The 16,163-nt window shown below is 53.2% G+C and overlaps 2 protein-coding genes across 4 annotated transcripts; both read left to right on the top strand.

Moving 5' to 3' along the window:
- Positions 1 to 5,461: 5,461 nt before the first annotated feature.
- LOC122201286 (ubiquitin thioesterase OTUB1-like) lies at positions 5,462 to 6,511 on the top strand. Its single transcript, XM_042907174.1, has 2 exons — positions 5,462 to 5,484; positions 5,552 to 6,511. Exons 1-2 carry the CDS (start codon positions 5,462 to 5,464, stop codon positions 6,357 to 6,359), a joined length of 831 nt encoding a protein of 276 aa, XP_042763108.1. The 3' UTR covers positions 6,360 to 6,511.
- Positions 6,512 to 8,794: 2,283 nt separating this feature from the next.
- On the top strand, positions 8,795 to 14,775 carry SLC35C1 (solute carrier family 35 member C1). Of its 3 annotated transcripts, none has more exons than XM_042906163.1 (3): positions 8,795 to 8,917; positions 10,249 to 10,775; positions 14,071 to 14,775. In XM_042906163.1, exons 2-3 carry the CDS (start codon positions 10,280 to 10,282, stop codon positions 14,628 to 14,630), a joined length of 1,056 nt encoding a protein of 351 aa, XP_042762097.1. In that variant the 5' UTR covers positions 8,795 to 8,917; positions 10,249 to 10,279; the 3' UTR covers positions 14,631 to 14,775. The 3 variants fall into 3 exon arrangements, with proteins under 3 accessions (XP_042762097.1, XP_042762096.1, XP_042762094.1); XM_042906162.1 differs by lacking the exon at positions 8,795 to 8,917 and adding an exon at positions 8,943 to 9,014; XM_042906160.1 differs by lacking the exon at positions 8,795 to 8,917 and having other exon boundaries at positions 9,632 to 10,775.
- Positions 14,776 to 16,163: the final 1,388 nt, after the last annotated feature.

Raw genomic sequence — 16,163 nt, forward strand, 5'->3', positions numbered from 1 at the left:
ACAAATACCTCCTAAATCTCATTTCCAAAGCCACCCTTTCCCCACGTTCACATCACCCCCTCTGGGTCCAGGGGCAGAGCTTGCAATGCGGGGCTGAAGCCAGAGGCTGGGTTTATTCAACTGACCACAATGATTGGTCAAGAGTGATTATATGACCTGAGCCAAACCACTCAGAGTAAACCTCAAGGCTTCAGAGAGTGATTTTTTTTTTCCCCACCAAACTAAAACACCTGAATGGGGGTGGGGGAGGGAGATGTATAGGAAATCTCTGGACCTTTTGCTCAGTTTTGCTGTCAACCTAAAACTGCTCTAAAAAAAATTGTCTATTTAAAAACAAAAAAACAGGGGTGCCTGAGTGGACTCAGTCGGTTGAGCGCCCAACTCTTGATTTCGGCTCATGATCTCACAGTCCGTGGGATTGAGTCCCGCGTTCAGTTCCATGCTGTGAGCACAGGATTCTCCCTGCTTGGGATTCTCTCTCTCCCTTTCTCTTTGCCCCTGCCTGCTCATGCACTCTCATTCGCCCTCTCTCTCTCTCTCTCTCTCTGAAAATAAATAAACATTGGAAAACAAACAAACAACCACAAAACCCTGAATAGTGTAAGGTCTGGAATGCTTGAAGCCATTTTGTTATCAAATGGAGCCTGAGGAACAAAGCCAATGCTTAGAGAAGAGCCCAGACCAGGATTTGTTTGATGACATTCTTTGAGCTGCTGGGTCAAGCTGCACCTAAAGCCAGAGCTCTCCCTGGACTTTTCAGTGACATGAGCCAGTAAATACCATTGCTTCAACAAGCTCTCCCCTGCCACTCCATACACCATCTGGGATGAGAATCAGAGCCTTTTTTACCTTTGAGACCAGAAGGGTCACTTCAGAGGCCCAGGGACCCAGACGACCAACTGGAAGACCTGGGCTCAGGATGAGCTGAACCCACGCAACAGGATGAACTTTAGGTCGGCAGTCAAACTGGTTCTCACCTCCTCACGGGGTGGCCTGGGGCTAGTGACTCAACATCTCTGGGGTCTCAATGTCCTCACCTGTAAAATAGGGATTATAATGAAACTGCCGCTCACAGCATGGTGGCAAGCACTGACAAGTTGTAAATAAAACATCTGGCCTGAAGCCATCCTCCAACATCATGTTAGTTGTTAGTAACATGCTTCTGCCAAGAGGGATTGACAGTTACTCAATCCCTACAGATTCGCTGCTAATCTGGGGTAAACACTGTTCCTGCTCGTAGATTATCCAGATGCATGTTACAGGGGCTATTCTAGATCTCACACAAACCAAAAGAGCTGCACAGTCCAGGGCTAGGTGCTTTACAGAAGCCAGACCAGGAGATAAAGGTGAGGTCTCTGCTAACATAAACACTTTGCTAAAGAGCAGCTAGCTCTTTGCTAATCCTCTGCTGTTTTCCCACTCTTTCCCCCCATTGGGACTCCTTTTTTGCTAACAAGCCATTGTCCCTGGCCATGCATGCCATGCTTTGGGATCTGTCCATCCTGACATTGACCCTCCCACTTTTCATCCTTATCTGGCAAATAGGTCCTGCCTTCTGAATTTTCGGCAGCTAGAGTTCACTTCCTGACAATTGTATCCCCTACCTTGCTGGCTCAGAGCCGGTCCCAGCCAGTCCCAAGCCTTCCTGGAACCCTACGCATGAGTTCCAGCAACAATGAATTACCCATTAGAGCACTGTCTCAATTGGGACTGTGGTTGCCTACAAAAAATAGAATACCACTATGCAATGGCTTCTCCTGATAGGGGTTTATTCATCTCCTACAGTAAGGAATAGGCAGCCAAGGGCTGTGATGACAGCTCATCTCCAGGCTTCTGCTCTGCCATCCCAAGCTTTCCTCCTCATATCTTTTGCCTCATGGTTACAAGATGGCTGCTGCCCTTCCAGACCTCAGATGTGCATTGAAGACAGAACATAGAAGATAAAGAAGCAATAAAGACTATCTTTATATCAAGAAAGCAAAGCTTTCCCAGAAATCCTCGGCTTATGACTCATCGGCTAAAAGTGTGTCACGTGGTCACATCCAGCTACAAGGGAGTCTGGGGAGTAAGTATTCATAGGGGGACACATTGACATACAAAAAAAAGACGGGTAATGTTAGTAAGAAAGAAGGATAGATTAATATAGGGTAAAACGGGGGTCAACAAACTACAAGCAGCAAACTCAACCTGGCCCATGGCCTGCCTTTATAAATAAAGTTTTACTGAAACACAGCTGCACACATTTGTTTACAACGCTACAACAGCAATGTTGAGTAGTTGCTACAGAAGCCATATGGCCCACAGAGTCTAAAATACCCACTTTTTGGTCATTGACAGAAAAAGGTTGCCAACTCCTGAGATAGACAATTAGTAGTGTCTACCACAAGTACCAGCAAAGGAAAGACCTAATTTTTTTTTTTTTCTGGAAAGAATGTATTATTTTCCAAAGAACATCCCAATCTTCACAAGAAAAATTAGAATACTTTTTTTTCTCTGCTTACATTTATTTTACATTTCGTGATCATTTTTATTCTGAGCTACATAGGGGATAAATAAGGAGCCTCATAAACTTTCAGGGCATAGGGCCTTAAATTGGCCCTTATTTTCAAGCACTTCTTCTGGTTGTCTTGTTGTAGAAGTGAATAAAGTATGCCCAAGATGGCCAATGGGTCTAAAACAAACTCTGGTCTCTAGCTTAGAGACCCCTCCTCCGTGTTCTTCTTCCTTTATTTGCTGCGCGCCCCCCACAGATATGGAAGCTGATGACTATAAATTACCCTCCCCACTTGCATTTGGAGCTCAGATCTTTGGAGAAACGGTCTCCTCTGAGCCCACCGGTGTTAAATAAATCTCTGATCCACAAGATCTCCGAGTGCCGCTTAGTTTTTCCGCCAGCGTTCCAGCCTAGTTCTATAACAAATTTGGTTCCCTGACTGGGAAACCCAACTCCGCTGGCCCATTGTGGCCACCGGTTTGGGAGAACGGCAAGGTGGTGAAGGAGAGAGGGATCGCAAGGGAGAAGGCGTGCCCCCTGCCTGAATTTCAACAGTCTTCTTCTCAGTTGCCTCAGGCTGGCCCCACTCCGTTGTTCTGGCCGGACTCAAAGAGACCTGGGAGGTGAGGACCTGGACCCACCGTGGGAACCAGTAAGGCCAGGGCCCCAAAGAAGTGAGGCCCACCCAACAGGGTGGAAGGGGGACGTGATCAATCTCCAGAGGCCTTAATGGTCTCACAGGTAGAAAATTTTGTGGGAGGGAATGTAATAGACTCTGGTGTGTGTGTGTGTGTGTGTGTGTGTGTGTGTGTGTGTGTGTGAGAATGTGTGGCTCAGCCAGGCTTGCCAGTTGAGTTTGAGTTTGTGGCTCCACGGATGGGCACCTTTAAGGTCCCCAAAAGTCTACGGAGTCTGAATGGGCTCTCCTGTGTCGTGGTGAGAGTATAAGGTCTAGAGCAGTATTGGATCAGATTCTGATCACAAGTCACAAAGCTGAGTCCCCTACGGCCAAGCCTCCCCCAAAGTTTCCCTCGGGAATGTGACCAGTGGAGTATCTGATTGGTCCTCTCATCCAAAAGGATACCCTCCCTTTGTCTGTCTCCCCAACACACAAACACAAGAAAGGAATTAATAATGGGATCAACACAGAGTAAGCCTACGATTTTAGAGGACGTGTTCAAATATTTTAAAAATTGGGGCGCCTGGGTGGCGCAGTCGGTTAAGCGTCCGACTTCAGCCAGGTCACGATCTCGCGGTCCGTGAGTTCGAGCCCCGCGTCAGGCTCTGGGCTGGTGGCTCGGAGCCTGGAGCCTGTTTCCGATTCTGTGTCTCCCTCTCTCTCTGCCCCTCCCCCGTTCATGCTCTGTCTCTCTCTGTCCCAAAAATAAATAAAAAAACGTTGAAAAAAAAAAATGGATTTTCAGGCGATTATAGGGTGAAAATGACACCCAGGAAGTTAAGGACTTTTTGTGAACTAGGATGGCCCATATTCAATGTAGGATGGCCCCAGAAGGGACATTAGATGCTCAAATAATGCAGCGGGTTTGGCTAATAGTCACTGGGAACCCAGGCCACCCTGATCAATTTCCATACATTGACTCCTGGCTTGAAATTGCCCGAAACCCCCCACCTTGGGTGCGATTCATCCATAGCAAGCAGAGTCAGGCAAACATTTTAGCCACTTTATCCGGGGACTCACCCAGGGAGCCAAAGAAGCAACCCACCGCTCCTCTAATATTTAAAGGAGACATGGAGGAAGATATTGTCTTTCTGCCTCCTTATGACTCGTCAAGCTCCCTCACCCCTCCCCCTGAACTTGAAACTCCTCCCCCATCTGTCTCTCGGACTCCACAGTCACCACCACCCATCTCCCTGCCCCTCTCAGACCCGGAGAACCCTACCCCACAGGGGCCGACAGCCAGACTGTGCCCCAGACCCAGACCTAAGGCTCTCCAAATGCCTGTAAGGGAGACGAGAGAGCCTGAAAGACAGAATGAGGACAGAACAGTCCAGCCCAGCCGTTCCTTGATGTATTATCAACCTTTCTCCACAACCGACCTCCTCAATTGGAAACACAACACTCCATCATATTCTAAAAAGCCACAAGCAATGGTCAACTTGATGGAGTCCCTCTTCCAGACCGACTTGGGAAGATTGTCAACAGTTACTCTGTACTCTGTTTAATACAGAAGAAAAAATAATAATAATGAGAGAAACACGACAGTACCTAGAAGATCACGCACCTCCGCGGATCAATGACCCTGCTGTCTGGGGTTAAGCTGCCGTACCTGAAAAACACCCAACATGGGATTTCAGCACAAAAGAAGGACAGGCCCACATCCAACGATATCAGGAAGCCCTCCTTCGGGGAGTCCAAGCTGGAGCCAAAAAGCCCATGAACATGACTAAAATATCATCAGTCAAACAGCACCCTGGGGAATCTCCGGGAGACTACTATGAAAGATTATGTGAAGCATACCGTATATATACCCCGTTTGACCCCGAGGCACCAGAAAGTCAACAGATGGTAAATACCTCTTTTGTAGCACAGGCTGCCCCAGATATCAAAAGAAAACTCCAGAAGTTGGAGGGCTTTGCCGGGATGAATATCATTCAGCTGATAGAGGTCGCCAATAAAGTTTTCATGAGCAGAGAAGTCACAGCCGAAAGAGAAGCGGAGAGAAGACTAAAAGAGAAGGCCACCCTTCTCGCAGCACTAAAAGAAACAGATGCTGCAAAGACGGGAAGACCCCAACCGCCAAAAGGGGGGAAGCCCAGAGCCCCCTTAGCAAAGGACCAATGTACATGCTGCAAAGAGAAGGGACACTGGAAGAATGAATGTCCGAATCGGAAGGGGCCCTCAAAACCCAGCCGGTATCGGGAGGAACCTCAAGGCAAGAACCTCGTCGGTCTGGCCAGGATAGAATTGGACTAAGGGGGACCAGGCTCTTTTCATTCTTGGCCCCCATGAGCCCACGGTCGAAATACAGGTAGGGGGCCAAACAATAACTTTCATGGTTGACACTGGGGCTGAATACTCTGTTATTACTTCCCCAGCGGCACCCTTCAGCCAAAAGATGGCAACCATACTTGGGGCTGCTGGGACACGGGTGATGCTCGACACCATGATGAAGCCATCATGGCTCAGCAGGACCGAATTCAGCAAGAGATTGCAGTGCAGAACCCTCTGGTCTCGGAGCGTCTGGAGCTTTCGGTCTTATACAAGGAGTATGCTGAGGATGACAACATCTATCAACAGAAGATCAAGGACCTCCACAAAAAGGACTCGTACATCCGCAAGACCAGGCCTGATGGAAACTGCTTCTACCGAGCTTTTGGATTCTCCCACTTGGAGGCGCTGCTGGATGACAGCAGGGAATTGCAACGGTTTAAGACCGTGTCTGCCAAGAGCAAAGAGGACCTGGTGTCCCAGGGCTTCACCGAGTTCGCAGTTGAGGATTTCCACAACACGTTCACGGACCTGATCGAGCAGGTGGAGAAGCAGACCTCAGTAGCCGACCTGCTGGCCTCCTTCAATGGCCAGAGTACCTCGGACTACCCGGTGGTGTACCTGCGGCTGCTCACGTCAGGCTACCTGCAGCGCGAGAGCAAGTTCTTCGAGCACTTCATCGAGGGTGGGCGGACCGTCAAGGAGTTCTGTCAGCAGGAGGTGGAGCCCACGTGCAAAGAGAGTGACCACATTCACATCATCGCGCTGGCCCAGGCCCTCGGCGTCTCCATCCAGGTGGAATACATGGACCGAGGCGAGGGCGGCACCACCAACCCGCACATCTTCCCCGAGGGCTCCGAGCCCAAGGTCTACCTTCTCTATCGGCCTGGACACTACGACATCCTCTACAAATAGGGCTGGCCCTGGCCTGCCACTGCCCTGCCTGCCCTCCCCTCTGCCAGGCGCTAGACATGTACAGAGGTTTTTTGTGGTTGTAAATGGTCATACTTCACTCCCCTCCTCCCCCCGTCACACGACCTTCCACATTTTATTAAAGGGGATGCTGGTGGTGAAAAAAAAAAAAAAGGACATGCATCACCTCCTTTTATCATCCATTGAGTCACATGGTTCACCTACCCACAAGGGAGGCTGGGAAAGGTAGTCTCTGGCTGAGCAACCACATGACTAGCTACCATCCAATGATTTGGGACAAATGGGAGATTGAATTTGGGTAGACAACGAGTAGTGTCCACCATGCAAAGTAGGTTCATGAGTCCTTGTTGAACTCAGAGGTGAGATAGTTGACCTCTCTGAGTTCCCCGAAACTCGGGCCCTACTGGTACACATCCACTGCCCCCTATACCTGGGAGGTCAGTTTTGTTCACTCTGTCTCGTAGGGATCGCCTTCTGACGTCATCAGTGGCTCCCGGCCAAGGCAAGAACAGAACCACACCCATAAAGGGCCCTCCTTCCTGGATTATTACAGCCTTCCACCTGCCAGGATGACGACCTTATGTTCTGCCCCACATCAAGTTCACACACTAGGTAATTACTCTTGACGAGACCTAAAACCCCACCCTTGATGAATGCTTTAAACAACTAAGATTCCTTAAGAAAAATTCAAAAGCAAACCGATTGTGCGAAGTGCACACTTCCTGAGGCCTTAGACCCCTTAGAAACACATCCCTCCCCCTTTCCCTCATGCGGAACAAAAAGGATTAGAATCTGGGAAACTCGGTGTACTGGCCTGTTACCACCTTAATGCAGGGGAGTGAAGCTAATGGTGGAATTTCAGGTACAATGGAAGGGGAGCGTTTGGAGACAGGAATACATTTCGGTCACCTGTGGAGAGCCCAGACTGTGCCCCCACGTACCCAGCATGGACTGCCCCTGGTCTCTCTCAGCGAAGGGCATCTGGCCTATATACAGCACATATTGCTTCCCTAGGGGTGCAAAGTGGCAGCACATTCATTAGATAAATTAATTCTGTTTATGTGCCAAGGAGCAGGGCCCTTCCAGGAAACCAGGGCCTCTTACAGACAAGTTTGCCCTGTTTGTCATTAAATTATTTGTCAAAGTGAAATATCAGGCCCAAGAGCAAATAGCCATTGCCCTTAACAAACTGAAACCCACAGCCTTCAAAGTTTGACCCTGGAATGAGACTCTCCAAGTAAGATTCTGATGACCAGCTCAGTTCCTTTAAGTCTTTCTGTTCTCAAAAGGGTAATTTGATCCCCAAGGCGACAAGGTGATCAGGTGGCATTCTCCAGCTGGAGACTAGCCCATAACTAAGTAGCAGGAAGTCCCCTCTCTGGAGGAAGGAGGAGTGCAGGTACCTTAGAGCAAAGGCCAGAGGGCTGGTGGAAAAGAATAGGCCTGGGGTGGAGCTCACTCCGGGAAATTTGCACCTGCCTTGGGGGTTATTAACCCTTCCAGTTCCACATAGCCCACCAAGGGCTGTGTTAAGCTGGGGTCAGGGTTTTGCCCTTAGCCTGTGAAACTTTAAATGTACTCCATAGATTCTACCCTTTTATTATGGAAAATTTCAAACGTACACAAAAGCAAAATGACTCTTATAACCCCCGTGTATCTATGCCCAGCCTCAACAATTATCAACATTTTGCCTATCTAATTTTACCTAGCTACCCACCTCTTTTTTTTTCCTCTCTCTTTGGTAAGTATTCTGAGTATTTTAAAGCAAATCTAAGACATCTCACCTGTACAGTAAATGGTACTAATTAAACAGTGTTCGAAATACTGCAGATGGCAGTCCCTACTTTCAACCATACCAGCTAGACTAATGAGCAAGAAGGTTGGGACCCCCTGGTATAGTCCCGCCAACCCCCTTCTTTTTTTGTTTTTTTACAACAAAGAACTCAGAAGTGAGACGCCAACCCCTGGCGTCCAGAGTGGTGCCAGAGCACAAACCAGGGAGAAGTCGGCCCTCCAGGCTGCCTGATGAGAGACAGACTCTGGCTGGTGACTGACTGCCCAGGCCCGGTCCCTGGGAGAGAGCGGATTAACCCCCCCCCCCCCCCCCCCCCCCCCCCCCCCCCCGCCGCTCACTACCCGCAGGAAGAATCCGGGCTGTTCTCAAACGCACTTCTGTTAGCTCCGGACGGGTGCGCGGTGGGCCAGGGATGAAGCCGGGTCCCTGGACATGCAGGAGGCGGTAACTGGAGCGAGGGATCCCGGGCGGGCCGGGGCGGGGTACCAGGGCTGGGGTGGCCTTGGAAACAGAAAGATGCTTGCTCCCACGAGGGGCGGGACAACCCAGGGCCAAGGTCAGGCTGGGTCCCGGGTGGCTTGCCGCCGCCTCCGGGCTCCACGTGGGGAGCGGGCCAGCGAGGTTGGCTTGGCATCCACGCCCGGGGCTGGGAGCAGGAAGTAGTCTTCCGTGGGCGCGGCCCTAGGTGCGGTGCTGCAGGTGCGGCGCTAGGTAGCTCGGGCGGACCGCCAGTGCAAAGGAGGAGGTGAGCGCGGGGTCGCCACCGAGGCCCCGGGGCCAGAGCTAGCGGCTGGGCCTGGCTTGAGGAGGAGGCGTTTTGGAAGGGGGAAGGAGCCCGAGGGGTGAGCGTGGTTGTTGCCTTGAGGCTCAGATCCGGCTGTGCCCAAATGAGGGTGGGGGGGGCAGATCGCGAGGGTTGATTGAAATCCAGACGGGATAGTGTGGCCTCGGGCCTCAGGGAGCGTCCCGGATCGTCTCCGGCTTGGAAGAGGGATGGGGGAGCTGGAAATGGGGGAGATAGGAAGGGACTGCACCATGGGAGATTGAGGTGGGGCTAGCAGAGGGAGGGAGGGCTCGTAGGGGGTCTCTGGACGCCAAGGGATGCGGGGCGCCGCCAAGGCTCTGGGGGTGCGGTCGGGCCCGGGATGAGGGGCGCAGAGGACGTACGGAGTCGGGGACAGTTAGCGTCTGGACAAGACAGAGCTGGGCAGGGGTGGGGGAGGGGGGATTGCAAAAAGGGGGCCGAGGCTCAAGCACCTATAGGAACCTTCCGCGGGGGCCGACTCCCCCCCGCCCCACTATCCCCGGGCCGGGAGCGCACCGGAGCGGAGAGGAGGCGGGGACACAGACGCAAGCCTGACTCGGAAGGATGTTTCTGGCCGGCTGTGGCTTTAAGGGTGACGCCGGGCGTGCGGGCCCTTTAAGGAGGGGTCGGGGGCGTGTCAGGAAATGAGTCCTGGGCCCGCCTCGCGGGGGAGAACGGCCTCGGCTGTCCGGAGGCACCGGGGCTGTACGGCAGCCTATGCGCCGAAGGGCTGCGCGCCGCGGGCTTGGGCAGGCCCGGCCTCCTCCCGCGCCCTTTGGGCCCCCGCCACGAGCACCTCTGAGCTTCCCTACACCCCTCTTTCCAAACCCCTCGCACGCCTTCCCTCCGTTCATCTTACCGCACGCCTCCCCTTTCCCCCTGCAAACCCTTTTCGCCCATGCCTCCCTCTCCCGGCGTCGCTTCCCCGCGCTGTCCTCCGCCCTTCAGCACCTTCGCCCTGCCTTCCTCCCCCTCCCCCTCTCCTTCCTTTCCTCTCCCCTCCCTTCTTCCTGAGACCCATCCCTACAAGGCCTCTTCTGTCCAACCTTAGCCTGTCCCTCACCCCTTCCCTGTGTCTCGTCTCATGAGCCACCTCAGAGTGGGGGCAGATTGTGAGGCTCCCCCCACAGCAGAACCTCTCGGTGGAGAGGCCTCTAGGCCATCCCCCATGTGACAGTTGAGGGCTGCGGCTTGCAGAAAGACAGGAGCTGATTGCCCTGTACTCCAGTTCTGGCTGTAGAGTGACCCAGTTCCTCTGCTACCATGAACAGGGCCCCTTTGAAGCGGTCCAGGATCCTGCACATGGCACTGATGGGGGCTTCCGACCCCTCCGGAGAGGCAGAGGCCAGCAAGGAGAAGCCCTTTCTGCTGCGGGCGTTCCAGATCACGCTGGTGGTGTCTCTCTACTGGGTCACCTCCATCTCCATGGTGTTCCTGAACAAGTACCTGCTGGGCAGCCCCTCCCTACAGCTGGACACCCCCATCTTCGTCACCTTCTACCAGTGCCTGGTGACCACGCTGCTGTGCAAGAGCCTCAGCATACTGGCGGCCTGCTGCCCCGGTGCCATGGACTTTCCCACCCTGCGCCTGGACCTCAGGGTGACCCGCAGCGTCCTGCCCCTGTCCGTCGTCTTCATCAGCATGATCACCTTCAATAACCTCTGCCTCAAGTACGTCGGCGTGGCCTTCTACAACGTGGGCCGCTCACTCACCACTGTCTTCAATGTGCTGCTGTCCTACTTGCTGCTCAAGCAAACCACCTCCTTCTATGCCTTGCTCACCTGCGGCATCATCATCGGTGAGTGGCCAGCCAGGGCCACGGGGAGTGGGGGGTGGGGCGCAGGGACCCAAACCCCAAAGATCAACCCTGCCAGGCATCGTTGGATTTTATCTGTCCCAGCTCCCTTGGGGAAGAGCCTGGGGCCCAGAGACAGTAAGCTCCCCGAGGTCACCCAGCAAGTCAGGGGCCCACCCAGGGCCCCTCAGAACAAGATGGGATTAGATCTACCTTTCACAGAGGGGAAAAAACCAAGGTACAGAGAAGGTAAATAATTTGTTGAAAATCACACAGCTAATAAGTGGCAGAGTTGGGATCTGATCTCAAGCAGTCTGGCCCCTGTGCTTGACCACTGTGTTGCTTCTCAAGAGCTCAAGTGTCCTGACTCTCCATCCAGTGCTATTTCCAGAGAATGCATCTTGTGATAAATATACCATCACCCTCTGACCTTGTAGGCTCGTAGTGATGGCTAAGACAGTGGCAAGAAATAAGCTTTGAGAGGTCTTAGCTGTCTTCCCACGCTTGACCCTTAGAAAATAAGAATTATTGACGGGGACATGGTGCCAAGCATTCACATTTAGCATCTCCTTTGTTCCCCAGAGGTCCCCTGGAGGTAGCATCACCTTGATCAACTCCATACAAACCAGGAAACTGAAGCTCAGAGAGGTTAAGTGACTTGCCCCGGGCCACACAGCTAGAAAGTCGCCAAGCTGGGGCACAAACCCAGATTGGCCAGACTCTGGGGTCTATGCTTTTAACCCCCCTGCTCTCCTCTTGTCCCCTAGAGATTATAGCTGCACTGTCCAACACAGTAGCCACCAACCACGTGTCTATTTCCATTTCCATTCATTCAGATTCAATGACATTTTAAAAATTCAGTTCCTCAGTTGCAGGTGTTAACAACCCCATTCTGTAGCCACGTGTCAGGTGCTCAGTAGCCACATGTGACCAGTGGCTACTATATTGGACAGCGCAGATGATAGAACATTTCCATCATCACAGAAGGGGTGTTTGCAGCACTCTGGGTAAGAGTGCACCCGCTTCCCTCAGAATCCTCGCAGGGCTCTGTCATCCAGGAATGTGGTCTTTCTTTGAACCTGTTCACGTTTTTTCCTGGGGCTGTAAATTTCGTGTTGGTTGACCTACGTATTCTTCGCTGGTGTCTCCGAGTCCCAGGCCCAGTCTCACTGGTTGCAGGGGAGGGGCCCATCCCATGCCACCTGTCCTAGAAAATGTTACTCTCATTGAGCAACTGCTGGATATAGGGCTGCTCAGTCCAGGTCCAAGATGGGAGACGGGAGAAGGCCAAGGTTAGAGGAGAAGGAGCTGCTGAGACCCCTGGCGGATTTTCAGCTGCCCCCTCGCCCCACCCCACCTCACCGCTGCCCAGAGCTGATGCAGAGTCACAGGCCTCACTTAGCCAAACACCTCAGGGGTCTCCACTTCAGCCTCACTGGACCCTATGAAGGGGGGAGGGGGAGCAGGGAGAGGGGAGCCTCCTGATGCGAGAATTTGCACGAAGAAAGGTGAAGTTGCTAGGGAAACTGGGCCCAAGTCCTAAAAGTAATCAAAGTAGCTGATAGTGTGATAGCGTCAGAGAAAGTGCCTTCACTGGCCACACTGATGGGGCAGGGGCCCCGGCCCCCTCTCTGCTTCGCTTCCCCTTAAGATGGGTCTCAGGTGACTATTCCGGGGCCCTTCCTCCTTTCCCAGTATTGGGTGTGAGTTCCCTCTAGGGTGTGGAGCCTTGGGGTGGGGGTCCCTTCTGGACTTGGAAGGTCACGAGCCGGAGGACTGGGGGCGCTCTGGCTAACCCTCCACACCCCCAGAGCAGGTCTACAGATACCTGTTTGCAAAGGCCCTGCCAAGACCCAGAATGTGCCTGCAACATAGGAGGGGCCTTACCTCCTTCAACCCCCAAAGCCACCTCCAGAACAACCTGTGTTCATGCATTCTTTCAGGCAGCCAACAAATATGAACGGATGGCCAGGCACGTGCCAGAGACTGGGCCAAACTTTGGGGATACAAATTCGGCCAAAGGGGACCGGGTTCCTGGGCTCCCGGAGGGCATGGTGATGATGCAGGGCAGTAAGTGAGTTATGCTGCAGGGGTGAGGCTGCGATTGGGGTAATAGAAGGTGCTACAGGGACCCTGGTGGGGGTGGGGAGGGAAGCAAAGTTGGAAATGGGGTAATCTAAGCAGGCGTCCCGGAGGAAGTGCTAGATGGGTATAAGGAAGGGGTGAGGACACAGTGTTCTAGGCAGAAGAAAGTACCTGTGTGTTTCTTCATGCTCGGGCCATCGGGGGCCTTGCCCAAGTTAAGTGAGTCTGGAAGGTTTCCTGAAGGTAGTAGGTGAGGAGGGGCTTTAAGCCAGGACAGGACCTGAGCAGATCTATCCGTACTTTAGGAAGATCATTCTAGTTGCAAGGTGGAGGGTAGTGTGGTTGGAGTTAGGGGGTCGAGAAAGTGACCCGGGTCTCTATAGATGAAGGAAATGGGAGCTCAGAAAAGTTAAGTCACCTTTCCTCAGGCCATGCAGCCTCTAAATGGCAGAACCCAATTGGAGCCCAAATCTCTCTGACACCAAAACTTCTCCTACTCCCCCATGTTACCAGATGCTGTGGCACGAGGTACAGCACGTGTAAGATTCAGCCCCTGCCTCCTGGGAAGGTGGGGTGTAGCCAAAGAGATGGGACAGTCCCCATGGGCAGGTGACAGGCAAGGGGTCTTGCAGGGACCATGGAGGCTCTGTGAGCAGGAGGTGACACAAGATGAGGGTGGCAGAAAGAGTGACTGTCCCAAAAGACCTCAGGCCACAAGTGATTCTAACTCATTATAGGCTCAGGCCATTTTACAGACAAGGAAGCCAGGGCTCTGAGACCTTAAATCACTTGCCCAAGGTCACCTTAACCACTAAGCACTCAGCCCTTTGGAGCTCATTTCCAGCACTACTTTCCAGATGCCCCAGGCCAGCACAGTCGCCCTGGTTATGGGTGCTCACAGCATGCTGCACTGTTTTATGGCCCTCATTACAATTGTAATTAAAGAAATAACTGCGAAATGAATCGTCTTAACGTCATTCTCCTCTGCTAGTATGTAAGCTCCCGAGAAAGCATTCATGTCCTGGGCCACTTCCCCAGCCTTTGTATGGTGCTTTGCATGTAGTAGAGAGTTTGGACATGTTTATTGCAGAGAGGGCCTGGAGGACGGGACAGTGAGGGCAGCATTACGGTCTGTGACCTTCGGTGGCAAAACTCTCTGTCCTTCTTCCTCCCCGTCCTCATCCTCTTTGCCCCTCTCCTGTCTCCACCGCAGGTGGCTTCTGGCTTGGTGTGGACCAGGAGGGGGCTGAGGGCACCCTGTCTTGGACAGGCACCCTCTTTGGCGTGCTCGCCAGCCTCTGTGTCTCGCTCAACGCCATCTACACCAAGAAGGTGCTCCCAGCCGTGGATGGCAGCATCTGGCGTCTGACCTTCTACAACAACGTCAATGCCTGCGTCCTCTTCCTGCCCTTGTTCCTGCTGCTGGGGGAGCTTCAGACCCTCCGTGACTTTTCCCAGCTGGGCAGCGCCCACTTCTGGGGCATGATGACCCTGGGCGGCCTGTTCGGCTTTGCCATCGGCTACGTGACGGGACTACAGATCAAGTTCACCAGCCCCCTGACCCATAACGTGTCCGGCACCACCAAAGCCTGTGCCCAGACGGTGCTGGCTGTGCTCTACTACGAGGAGACCAAGAGCTTCCTCTGGTGGACAAGCAACATGATGGTGCTGGGGGGCTCCTCTGCCTACACCTGGGTCAGGGGCTGGGAGATGAAGAAGATTCAGGAGGAACCCAGCCCCAAAGAGGACGAGAAGAGCAGCATGGGGGTGTGAGCTCCTGCAGGGACCTGGGGATGGCCCAGTGGGGGAGAATGCCCAGGGCCGCTCTCTGGACCCTGAGAGGTAGTCTGGAGGGGGTATTGTTTACAAACCTGCTCACAAATCGGGTGGTTGAAATAGAGCCAGTGTTTTCAAATGATGTCGGAAAGTTGCCAAACCTATCTCGACCGCCTTTCCTGTTTCTGAGTTTTGTCCTCCCCTAGGGAGGCAGGACCCCCTGGGAATAGCCAATGAGTTTCTCTGGAAGAGCACTCGCTTTCGGGGAGTAGGAGAAGGGCAGCACCCCATCCTGTCCCCCTTCCGGGGCCTTCTACCTCCACATGACCTTTGGGGTTGGGGACGGGCCACAGCTTTGAGGGACAGTAGTAAGTCTTCACTTATACTCAGGGGAGATGGGGGTATGACCCCACCACAGGCCAAATGAAGGGGTTTGGGAAACCTCACATCTCTGGGTCCCAAGACAGGCAGCGAAGCTTTGACGCCGCAAATCAGCCTCCCTCCGGAGGAAATTGTGGGCTGGGCTGAGGGGTGACAGACAAGCGTCCCCTCTTGGTCTTCTCCGCCAAGACCACCAGTCCCCAGGGAAGGGCACGAAAGATCATTTGCACCCAAGCCTGGCTCTGGAATCCCCAAGGACTGCTGGGAATTGGCCTGGGAATGGGGCACATCGTGGGAAAGTGCCCTTTTCCCACCATCTGCACCCTACGCTCCCAGCTTTTGGACATGGGGGAGCCACACAGCTTTTACAGGTTAAGCAGGGTCATTAACACCCTCCCCCGGTCCCTGACACTCAGAAGCTCATTCCTCCCCTCCTGAGGAGCCGCTAGCCCTCTGGTTTCCCAGCACCTGACTCAGGTAAGACCTCCCGGAGGTGCAGCCAGGTCACCCTCCTAACTCTGGCTTCCCAGAGCATCATCCCCAAGAGGACTGGTAGAGCCAGGGTCCTGGCTCAGAACCTTCTCCCTCAGCGGTGCTGTGCCTTCCCCTGAGCCAGATCCCTGCCTGGGTGTTGGAACCTGACTCTGATGAAGGTGATAAAGTAACAATTATGTTTCTTCCCTGAGGCTAGGGCTGAAAGAACCTTCTCTTCCCCTTACCAATGCCCTGCCCCCACACCCACCGCCACCGCCACCCCCACCCCCGTGGGCTTAGGACGGCCTTCACAAACCCTGTCTCTTCGGCTGTGCATTCTGTCCCACCCATCTCCTTGGGATAATTCCTCCTGTTTTGTCCCCATAAGGAAAGGTTGGGGAGAGTGGGTCTTCTCATCCGCAGTGGTTTCTAATGAAGTTAGTCTGGCCTGATGCTCTGAACTGTGTGTGAGTTCATTAAAAACGGGAATGAGACGTTGTAGTGGAAACCCTGACAGTTGGGGTTCTTTTCTTTCTTGCAAAGCTAGTGCCTGACTAAACTTTGATTGCGGAAGCATCCACTTCAGAGATCGCCGGACACACAACCAGGCTGCCTCCCCATCTGAGACCCCTTCATTTTAAAGACCTTGATTGATTTCAGTAACCGATCACTTGG

Source organism: Panthera leo, chromosome D1 (genome assembly GCF_018350215.1).
Source record: "Panthera leo isolate Ple1 chromosome D1, P.leo_Ple1_pat1.1, whole genome shotgun sequence".
NCBI lineage: Eukaryota > Metazoa > Chordata > Mammalia > Carnivora > Felidae > Panthera > Panthera leo.

What these genes read in the sequence shown, in the direction of transcription:
- SLC35C1 (XM_042906160.1), top strand. Translation starts at nt 10,241, where the DNA reads ATGAACAGGGCCCCTTTGAAGCGGTCCAGGATCCTGCACATGGCACTG. An exon ending in CACCTGCGGCATCATCATCG is followed by an intron (nt 10,776 to 14,070) that starts GTGAGTGGCCAG and finishes TCTCCACCGCAG; the next exon opens with GTGGCTTCTGGCTTGGTGTG.
- LOC122201286 (XM_042907174.1), top strand. Translation starts at nt 5,462, where the DNA reads ATGAGCCCACGGTCGAAATACAG. An exon ending in AGCCCACGGTCGAAATACAG is followed by an intron (nt 5,485 to 5,551) that starts GTAGGGGGCCAA and finishes TTACTTCCCCAG; the next exon opens with CGGCACCCTTCAGCCAAAAG.